The 11,373-nt window shown below is 45.4% G+C and overlaps 2 protein-coding genes across 2 annotated transcripts; both read right to left on the bottom strand.

The window, feature by feature from the left end:
- Window positions 1-1,233: 1,233 nt before the first annotated feature.
- On the bottom strand, window positions 1,234-3,531 carry LOC115955594. The gene is made up of 2 exons (XM_031073786.1): window positions 1,936-3,531; window positions 1,234-1,686 (listed from the first exon to the last, which is right to left on the bottom strand). The coding sequence occupies exons 1-2, from the start codon at window positions 3,529-3,531 to the stop codon at window positions 1,234-1,236; spliced, it is 2,049 nt and encodes a 682-aa protein (XP_030929646.1).
- Window positions 3,532-4,503: 972 nt separating this feature from the next.
- On the bottom strand, window positions 4,504-5,202 carry LOC115955589. Its single transcript, XM_031073774.1, has one exon. The coding sequence runs from the start codon at window positions 5,200-5,202 to the stop codon at window positions 4,504-4,506; it is 699 nt and encodes a 232-aa protein (XP_030929634.1).
- Between the last annotated feature and the right edge of the window lie 6,171 nt (window positions 5,203-11,373).

Here is an 11,373-nt window from a genome sequence, read left to right as displayed (position 1 = left end):
GCGCACTGGCTGCGAACCTTATTTTTTCAAGTCCCTGGTCCGAAGAGCCAGATAGGATTTGGGCCCTATTTAACACTTAGGGAGAACTGCACCGCGGTTAATTTCCCCCAAGTCTGTGGTCGAGGAGCCATGCAGGACTTGGGTTCTGTTTAACACTCGGCTAGAGCAGCTTAATTGTTAATTTCCCCCAAGTCTGTGGTCCAAAGGGCCATGCAGAACTTGGGTTTTGTTTAACACTTAGTTGGAATTGCTTCGTGGTTAATTTCCCCTAAGCCTGTGGTCCGAGGAGCAAGGCAGGACTTGGGTTCTGTTTAACATTTAGTGAGAACTGCCTCGTGGTTAATTTCCCCCAAGTCTGTGGTCCGAGGAGCCAGGCAGGACTTGGGTTCTGTTTAACACTTAGTGAGAACTGCCTCGTGATTAATTTCCCCCAAGTCTGTGGTCCGAGGAGCCAGGCAGGACTTGGGTTCTGTTTAACACTTAGTGAGAACTGCCTCGTGGTTAATTTCCCCTAAGTCTGTGGTCCGAGGAGCCAAGCAGGACTTGGGTTCTGTTTAACACTTAGTGAGAACTGCCTCGTGGTTAATTTCCCTTAAGTCTATGGTCCGAGGAGCGAGGCAGGACTTGGGTTCTGTTTAACACTTAGTTGGAATTGCTTCGTGGTTAATTTCCCCCAAGTCTGTGGTCCGAGGAGCCAGGCAGGACTTGGGTTCTGTTTAACACTTAGTTGGAATTGCTTCATGATTAATTTCCCCCAAGTCTGTGGTCCGAGGAGCTAGGCAGGACTTGGTTTCTGTTTAACACTTAGTTGGAATTGCTTCATTGTTAATTTCCCCCAAGTCTGTGGTCCGAGGAGCTAGACAGGACTTAGATTCTGTTTAACACTTAGTTGGAATTGCTTCGTGATTAATTTCCCCCAAGTCTGTGGTCCGAGGAGCCAGGCAGGACTTGGGTTCTGTTTAACACTTAGTGAGAACTGCCTCGTGGTTAATTTCCCCCAAGTCTGTGGTCCGAGGAGCCAGGCAGGACTTGGGTTCTGTTTAACACTTAGTGAGAACTGCCTCGTGGTTAATTTCCCCCAAGTCTGTGGTCCGAGGAGCCAGGCAGGACTTGGGTTCTGTTTAACACTTAAATCAAGTAACTACACAGCAATACGGCACCAATGATTACATCTTACATTAATAACAGTACCTTTTCAGGTTGTTTACATTCCAAGGGCGTGGAACTACACGTTCATCCAAGTCTTCTAAAATAGGCTCCTATGCCAGCTACGGAAGTGATACGGTACGGTCCCTCCCAGTTTGGTCCGAGCTTTCCCCATGCGGGGTTCCTTGCAGTGCCCAAGACTTTCCTCAGTACTAGATCTCTAGGCGCCAATGGCCTAGACTTCACCTTGGCGTCGTAACCTTGCTTAAGCTTCTGCTGATAGTTAGCTAGGTGGACCATCGCGCCTTCCCTTCTTTCATCGATGAGGTCCAAGCCCTTTTCTAGAAGTTTGTCATTGGCAGCGGGACAAAAGGTGGTGGTCCTCTGGGTTGGGAAGTTCACCTCCAGTGGAATGACAGCCTCGGCCCCATAGGTCATTGAAAAAGGGGTTTCACCTGTGGACCTACGAGGCGTGGTGCGGTATGTCCATAAGACATGGGCTAACTCTTCTACCCATCTTCCTTTTGCGTCATCTAGTCTCTTTTTCAGTCAGTTAATTATGGTCTTGTTGACGGCTTCTGCTTGGCCATTACTCTGGGGGTAAGCTGGCATGGAATATCGGTTAACAATTCCCAGCTCGCTGCAGTACCTTCTGAAGGCTTTGCTATCAAACTGGAGCCCGTTGTCCGACACCAGGGTGTGCGGGGTGCCAAACCTGGTGACTATATTCTTCCAGAGAAACTTCTTGACATTGACGTCCCTAATGTTTGCCAGCGCCTCAGCCTCTACCCATTTAGTGAAGTAGTCGGTGCCGACGAGAAGAAATTTTCTATTCCCTGTTGCCTTGGAGAATGGACCAAGTATATCTAAGCCCCATTGTGCAAATAGCCAGGGACTGGACATTGGGTTTAGCTCTCCACCAGGCTGGTGTATGCTCAGAGTGAATCTCTGGCATTGGTCGCACTTCTTCACATAATCCAGGGCTTCCTTATGCATGCTCAGCCACCAATAACCCATCGTTAAGGCTCTGTGAGACAAAGACCTACCCCCCGTGTGACTTCCGCAAATTCCTTCATGTAACTCCTCCAGGATGAGTTCTGTAGCCTCTGGGTGCACACATAGCAAATACGGCCCTGAAAACGAGCGTCTGTAAAGTTTGGAGTCCTCCGATAACCAGAATCGAGTAGCCTTTCTCCTGATTTTGCCAGCCTCAACCTTATCGTCTGGCAAGGTGTCATGCTTTAAGTACAGAACGATAGGGTCTATCCAGCTCGGTCCTGCCCTGATGTTATGTATTCCAATCCCATTTGCCTTTTCTGTTGATGGACGGAGGACCTCTTCTACCAGAATGACTCGGGGTAGGGGTTGAGCCGAGGAGGTAGCCAACGTTGCAAGAGAATCAGCATGAGTGTTCCCATTTCTGGGTACGTGCGTCAGGCGGAAGTGATGAAATTGGGTCTGCAGGTGCTTAACCCGAACTAGATACTCTTGCATTCTTTCGTCCTTTGCTTCCATGTCCCCATTTATCTGCCCCACAATAAGTCTTAAATCCGAGAACATGTCTATGGATTTTCCCCCCAACTTCCGGATTATTCCCATTCCTTCCAATAGCGCCTCATATTCGGCTTTGTTATTCGTGGCTGCAAACCCGAGTCTCAATGACTTCTCTATGGTTATCCCTTTAGGTGAAAGTAGGACAAGTCCTAACCCTGAGCCCCTTTGGTTCGCTGTGCCATCGACGTGCGCTTTCCACCAGGTGTTTTCATGTTGGGAGACCGTGCTGATCATCTTCTCATCAGCCCCTAGAGGTCCTGCCACGTTTTGTTCCTCTAGCGTGGGCTCCACAAACTCTGCTATTAGGTCGGCAAGGACCTGGCCCTTTACAGCAGTACGAGGCATGTACCTAATATCGAAAGCGCCCAAGATCGTTCCCCACTTTGCAATTCTGCTTGTGTAATCGGCACTGCGTAGGACAGACTTTATGGGGAGTTGTGTCAGTACCACCACAGTGTGCGCTTGAAAGTAGTGTGGAAGCTTTCGCGTGGCCTGCACGACAGCCAAGATAGCCTTCTCGAGGGGAAGATAACGTGTTTCTGCCTCCTGCAGTGATTTACTAACGTAATAGACTGGTCGCTGTGTGCCGTTGTCTTCTCGGATTAGCACCAAGCTCACCGCATGCGAGGCTACCGCAATGTAGGCAAACAAAACCTCGTCGGCATTTGGACTGGACATAATTGGTGGTCGGACGAGGTACTCCTTTAATTGTTGGAAAGCTACAACGCAATCTTCATTCCACTCAAATCCTTTCCACTTGTGTAATAGGAGAAAGAATGGCTTGCATCTATCTGCTGAGCGCGAGATGAAACGGTTTAAAGCTGCTATCATACCAGTAAGCTTCTAGACTTCTTTAGGGTTCCGAGGAGGCTGCAAGTTATGGATGGCTCTTATTTGGTTGGGGTTAGCCTTAATGCCTCTGTGAGTCACCATATAGCCCAAGAATTTTCCAGATCCCACTCCAAATGAACATTTGGTTGCGTTCAGCCGTAGTTTATACTTTCTTAGTATTTGAAAAACGCTGCCAAGGTCGTCAATATGGTTGGGAGCCAACTTACTTTTAACCACCATGTCGTCTATGTACACTTTAATGTTTTTACCCATCTGCTGTTCAAACATCTTGGTCATCATCCTTTGATATGTTGACCCGGCATTTTTTAGGCCGAAGGGCATCACTTTATAATGATAATTCCCAACTGGGGTGACAAAAGCAGTCTTCTCCTGGTCTTCGGCGGCCAAGGGTATCTGGTGGTAGCCCTGAAAAGTGTCTAGAAAGCTCATTCGAGGATGTCCGACAGTTGAATCTACCAACCGACCTATCCGGGGCATAGGGAAGGGATCCTTTGGGCACACCTTGTTTAGGTCAGTGAAGTCTACGTAGACCCGATATTTCCCGCTCTTCTTCTTTACCACCACCGTGTTGGCTAACCACTCGGGATAGAAGACTTCTTTGATAGCCCCTGCTTTCTTCAATCTTGTGACCTCTTCTATCATGACGTCGGTATGTTCTTTCGACGGTCATCGAGGAGCTTGCCTCTTAGGTGTTATGGCCGGGTTCACATTAAGGCGATGGCAGATGAAATCTGGGTCGACCCCGGGGGCCTCATAGGGGTCCCAAGCAAACACGTCTAAATTCTGTCGGAGGAAGGCAGTCAGCGCTGACTTCTCTTGGGGCGGCAATTCCGAGCCAATTTGAAAGAACCTCTCAGGGTCAGATCCGACGAGTACTTTCTCCAAATCCTCACAGTTCACCTCTATGGCTGGTCTTCCATTGCCCGCAGTTGGGACCGTAGTCATTAATTGCTATAAGCCGCTCTCGGCCGACGTGGAAGTTATGCGATCCTGCTGCCGCAAGATTGCCGACACCATGCATTGCCTAGCAACTCCCTGGTTCCCTATTATCTCTTTGATCTGACCTCCTGAAGGATATTTCACCTTTTGGTGCAAGGTTGACGACACAGCCCCTAGAGTATGAAGCCATGGCCGGGCCACGATGGCTGTGTAAGGGGAGTAGGCATCTACGACAATGAAGTTCACTTCTACCACCTCTGAGTCTGTTTGCACAAGCAACCTAATCATGCCTCTCGGGATGACAACCTTTCCTTCAAAGCTAACCAGGGGGGAATCGTAGGGCAACAGGTCTTCCTGCTTCAAGTTCAATCCCTTATACAAATCAGGGTACATTATCTCCACCGCGCTGCCTTGATCAACTAACACCCTTTTGACGTCATAACCTCCTATCCTGAGCGTCACGACCGGGGCATCATCGTGGGGTTGGATAGTTCCTTCTTTGTCTTCCTCCATGAACCCGATTAATGGCGTGACGCTCATTCTAGCCCTCTTGGGTTCCCTGTCATCTGGCTTAGTCGGGAAACTGCTCACTGATATTACCCTGAAGGGGACAGAGCCTGTCCTCCCAGGAGCAGCGAGAATGACATTAATTGTGCCAATGGGTGGCCTCAATGCACTTTGTCTGGTTTCATTGTTGATGGTTCTTGCCATCCTTCAGAGCGATGCAGCAGATGTCTCAACTTCCCTTCTCGGACGAGCCGGTCTAAATAGTTCTTCAGGTTCCTGCAATCATCAGTAGTGTGACCGGGCTCCTGATGGTATGCGCAATACAGGTTCTGATTACGCTTCGAAGGGTCGCCAGCCATCTTGTTCGGCCACTGAAAGAAAGGCTCATACTTCACCTTCTCTAGGATTTTGTAAAGTGGTTCTCGGAACACAGCATGGACTGCCTGAGACCCAGTAGATCCGGACTGCTCTACGTTGTCCCTTCTCGGCCTGTTACTGTTGTTGAATCGTTCCGACCTGAAGTCCCTCCTCTCCTGAGGGACGACCTTTGCTTTACCCTTTCCCATCTGCTGGTCCTCCTTGACCCTTTTGTACTTGTCAATTCGGTCCATGAGTTGGCATACGCTGGTGACTGGCTTTCCAGTAAGGGACTTTCTTAAGCCATGCTCTATCGGCAAGCCCCTTTTGAACGTGCTGATGGCGACGTCATCATATTTCCCATCGATCTCGTTATACATTTCCCAGTATCTATCCGAGTAGGCCTTCAGTGTCTCTCCTTCCCGCATGGACAAGGATAGGAGGGAGTCGAGAGGCCAAGGGGCTCTAGTGCTGGTGATGAAACGGGAACCAAAAGCCTGCGTCAGCTGTTTAAAGGAATCTATGGAATTCGGCTGGAGGGAATCGAACCATCTCATCGCCATGGGTCCCAAGCTAGATGGGAATATCCTACACATTAGCGCCTCATCCCTGGTGTGGACGGCCATCCTTTGATTGAATTGGCTCACATGCTCCACTGGGTCGGTTCGACCATTGTATATAGCAAACGTCGGTTGATGGAACCGCCGAGGAAGCGCTACCCTCTCTATCCTACGGGTAAACGGCGACTGGGAGATGCGATCCAGGGCTTTACTCATGGCATCGTTGGCCAGGCCTTGGTAAGATGGGCTCTTGTGGCTGCGTTTACGAGGTCTCTCTTCCTCGTTGGAAAAGGTCTCGCTCGGGGGGGTTCTTGATCTTCGCCGATATTCATTATCCTCGTCACTGCTAGAGCCCGAGGAGGGTAAAGGACGTTTCTGCTGTGCTCAGTGCAGCTTTTTCTTCAAGTCATCAATCTCTTTTCGTAAAGCCTTTTGATTGTTTTTCTCATGGGATGCATGATCCTTCCCCTTTGAACGGCTTTTACTCGTATAAGAGGTGTTCACACTTCCCTCTCGTTGGTTATCTTGGTCGTTCCCTCGTTCGACATTTAAAAAATTGTCCTGCCGTTGAGAATCTGCACGTCCAGTTTGGCGCGGGCCTGATCCTTCCATTTCTTACTGTTGACTTGTCGAGACACAAATTCTTCCCACAGACGGCGCCAATTGTAAGGGCGGATTTTGGGGCCCAGGCCTAGTGAGCAAGCGATTCTGGCCCAAAAGACCCTAAACAATGAATTTGTAGAGAGTGGGTCAAAGAACTAGGTCAAGACAGAGTGCACGTAATTGTTAGTAAGCCATGCAACCATTTAAACGTGGGAACATTTTATTAAGCCTCTTGGGATAACAGTTCATGGAACAACAACTCAGGCTTTTCTTACAAAACTTCTCTCTTTTTCTCTCTCTTTTCCTTACTTTTTGCTCTCTGGCTTCCGATCCCTTGATCATGGGGGTTTTCTTCTCTTATATAGCATCCTCCGAATGATAATGGCCCTACACTTGTTGATCATCTGGGCCTCTACTTGAGTGCCTGTCCCATAGGATATCATCCTCCTTTTCTGTGAGTTGCACTGGCCAAGATAATACTGTTCTCCTGTCCTCTCCACATTAATGCAGTTGGAAAAGTAGCTTCCTTGCATTTAATGCGACAGTTGTAGTTGCCCCCCTGTGCGTCCAGCATTTTCCTTTGATTTGGGACGATTTCCCACTACATGAAGGGTGTGTGTTGGACCCCCATTTGATGCGTCCGAGGAGACATTCCTCCTTGGACGCCTCTTAAACAGGCCCAGCCCGGCCCAACTGGGTTGGGCTGGAAGTCTTCTGGCCATGTCCTCACTTCCTGTTATGGTTGGGCCCCGCATAGGTGCCAAGGCCCACTGTTGACTGATAAACTTTACCCCCACATATATATTTAAAGAGATTTTTCAAAAATATTTTGGAGTCCAATAGAAATTATGAAATCAAGAAATTAAGAGTTACATAAGCTAGGGACACAACTGTGATATTAATCCGGTCCTAGTGGCTTGTAGGAATATAGTATGGTGGAAGGATATAAATATAAAATTGTAAGTAATGGAACCTCAATTGTAATTTTCTAATCTTCGGAAGTCAATTGTAATGTATTGATAGACATTATTGTAATATGTAGAAGTTCAAATATTTTCTAAAAATAGAGAAGGTTGCTTCTTCTAACTTCTTAAATGTTTTAATGAGATGTCATTAAAGTCTCAAGTTTGATGCATTGGGAGTGGTTTTTTTTTTTTTTTTTTTTGGGGGCCCGGGGGGGGGGGGGGGGGGAATAGGGACTTCTTTAAATTACAAAAATATCTTTGCCCTCTTGTCATGTCAATATTCATTACAATACTTTTTCCTTCCTTTTCTAAATTGCATTTCTCATCCATTTCCATATTCTTAGATGGCCTCAAACCCTCATGTATGTGGAGCATGTCACATAGTTTTCTAAATGCTGTCTTGTCCATTTTTTTTTTTTTTTTTTTTTTTTGGCTAGGTAATGTTGTACTGTCCATTTGTACATTGTTTATGGATGTTGTATCATCCATCCAAACCATTTGATTCATATTCTTCTTCTTTTTTGGCTGGGTAATTGCGGGGGATAGAGCCCCCGAGCTCAAAGGTTACAACGAGTGCCACTGGGCTACAAGGCCCAGTGGCAACCATTTGATTCATATTCACAACTCTCACATTTGCTCTCTCTAATATTTGAGGCTCATTTGGTAGAGAAGTTTGAGTAATGTTATTTGTATTTTTTTGAAATACATGTGAGTGAAAAAGTGTGTGAAAATACGTATAATATTATATAAAAACTGAAAACATATTGCTAAAATGCTCTACTAAACAGGTCACCCCAACCTCCAATTCTTCCAACTCTCCTATTACTAGAAATAGGGGTGTCCAAGTAGACTCAGAACCCACCCAACCTGGCCGACTCGACTCTGACAACGGCCGGTAGCAGGTCTCCACCCATAAAACCCGAAACCAGCGGTCGGTTGACAAGTTTAAGCATGAAAAACCGATTTTCAACTGACTCGATTGGAAAACACATTGAATTTATGTTCTCCGCCGGTTGGAGTGGTTGTCGGTCTGTTTTTGTTTGATCTCTTCGAGTTACACTGAAATCTCACTGAATTTCTTTGAGATCTAGCCTGATCTTGTTGAGATCTGCCGAGATCTCTTCAAGATCCGAACTAATCTCGTTGAGATCAGCCAAGATCTCGTTGAGATCCGCCAAGATCTCTTTGAGATCCGGCTAGATCTAGCAAAAACCAGAGATTTCGACAAAAATGGTGACAGTTTCTGTAAAACCTGACGACAATTTTTGCAAAACTGGCGATGATTCACACAATCTGATACCGACCGATACTCGACCAGAAACTAATGACATCCAACCACCCTAACCGCTGCCTTCGGCGGGTCTAGGTTTAGGAGACCCGATCAGGCTGAGTCAATTCCGAGTTGGGCACAAACCCGACCCGGACCGACCTGTGGACAGGCCTACCTATAAAGAATCACTATTGCACACATGTGCACTAACGTCATCCAAATTTGGCGTAGTAAATCTAATTGATGCAACAATACAACTAAATTACACACACAATAAATAAAAACTTGAAATTTAAGAAAATTACAAATTATTAAAACAACTGCTATTAGACTAGCTTCCAATGTGACATATAGCTATGTAACTAATATAATGGAAGAAAACTACTTGGGATACTTGCTAATAAATTCTTATTAGTTAAAAAAATCTATTGTTTTTAATCTTAGATTAGCTATTGCCCATAAATGACTAGTGCAAAAAGAGTAAAATGGGTTTCCTCCATTATATATTCTCACAATAATATCAAACCAATGAATCAAGGCTAGAAAAAAATAGCATATATTGTGTTTAGGATTAGTTGGTTACTCACCCTGTGTAACATATGAATCTAGAAACAAAGCCATTAATCTTAAAAGTATAAAAAATATAAAATAAAAAAACCAAATGAAGCCACCATTCCAGATTTATATTTTTAGCAACTAAAAAAAAACAAGAACTGAGATACGAATAGATACAAGGTTCAAATAAGCTCAAAAATTACAGATTTAGATGGCTATCCAAGCCTCTAAGACTTGCAAAGTTTGAATCCTTTTGAATCCAAGTATGTGCTATAGTGACTATTTCTAGGATACCGAGAGATATTTCACTACTTTCTTTGGGTTTTTTGATAGAGTTCCACATAAACTGCTTTCCTTCCTTTTTATAGTGTTATTCTAGAGTCCCAAGGAACTAACTATTGATTCCCCTGTTTTGCTCCCTGGGTACCACAGACCGTTTCATGCCCATCACCCAGAAGGTTGAGCCTTTCCCTGTTTCTCATATTTTTCTCCTTTTGGTGCTGTTTCTTCGAAAGCCCATGGCTGACTTTCCATTCCGGAGTGCACTTGTTCCTAATGTCACGTTCCTTATGGTTCAACTTTTGGCTATCCTTCCTCTTTGTCATTTTTCCCAAGTGAGTGGAATCCAACTCTACTGGTTCGAAAGTTTTTTGCTGCTACTTCCTTTTTTATAGCTCCTCATTCTGGTTCCCCGAGGTTCCGTTCCTTTGCATTGTAAGTGGTTACTTTAGGCTTTCTCCTTTTTTTCTTGCTGGATCTCTGGTGCCTGAGAAGGACATATCTGCCCTTCGTTTCTTGTGTTTTTTGGCATTTCCTTTGAACTGTCTTAATCTTGTCTTAGCTGCACTACACGCCTCGGGGATCCCGAGCCTTTGGCAGCCTCTGGGGATCCCGACTCAGCACTGGTCTTTCTTCAATCTTCTGATCTGGGCCCTTTTTCTTCCTCCTTTTCTCGCAGGCTTTAAGGCTTGTCCGTTTTTGGCTTTTGGGCTTCAAGCCTTTTGGGCTTACCACCTCTTCTTTAATTCCACTTTCTATGGCCCCTTATGTTATTTCTTTGGGCCTGGGTGTTGTGATTTTTAGACCTCAACAAAGTCAAACTTACCTCAGGAAATAAAAGAGTGTTGAGGTCCAAAAAGTCACAGCACCCAAACCCAAAGAAATAAGCACATGGGGCCACGAAAAAAGAGAAGAAATGGTAAGCCCAAAAGGCTTGAAGCCCAAAAACATAAAGAAGAAAAAAAGGCAAGCCCGGAAGTTTATGAGAAAAAAGAAGAAAGAAAAAGAAAAGAAGCCCAGATTAGAAGATTGAAGAATTACCAGCGTAAAAAGAAAGCTGAGTCGGGATCCTTAGAGATTGCCAAAAGGCTCGGGATCCACGAGGCGTGTAATACAATCAAGAAAGGATTAAGACAGCTCAAAAGAAAAAGCCAAAAAAAGAACACAAGAAATAGAGGATGGGCACGTCCTTCTCAAGTACCAAATGATATAGCAAGAAAAGAAGAAAACTTGGAGCGACTTCTCATAGCGCAAGTGGGTGGCACCTCGGGGAACCAGAATGAAGAGGTATAAGAAAGGGAGTAGCAGAAAAAGACTTTCAAACCAGCAGAATGGGATTCCGCTCATTTGAGAAAAAAGATAAAGAAGAAGGACGGCCAAAAGCTGAACCGTGAAGAAACATGACCTCAGCGCACTCCGAAATAGGTAGTCAGCCATGGACTTTCAAAGAAACAACACTAAAAGGAAGGAAAAAATGAAGAACAGGGAAACTGAACCTTTTGGACGATGGGCACAACACAGGCTCTAGTACCCAGGGGGCAAAACAGGGGAATCAATGGTTCCCCAGGACTCTAGAATAACACTATAAAAAGAGGGGAAATATTGTGAAGAGGAGGAGAAAAATTTTACAACAAAATCATTGAGAAAGTTTTGTCGAGAAGAAAACTCAGAGAAATCAGTAAATTACTTCCCGGTATCCTAGAAAAAACCACTATAGCACATACTCAGATTCAAAAAGAATCAAACTTTGCAAGTCTTAGAGGTTTGAATAACCATCTAAGACTGT

This window comes from Quercus lobata, chromosome 1 (assembly GCF_001633185.2).
Source record: "Quercus lobata isolate SW786 chromosome 1, ValleyOak3.0 Primary Assembly, whole genome shotgun sequence".
NCBI classification, from domain to species: Eukaryota; Viridiplantae; Streptophyta; class Magnoliopsida; order Fagales; family Fagaceae; genus Quercus; species Quercus lobata.
This window is presented reverse-complemented; position numbering and strand designations above follow the sequence as displayed.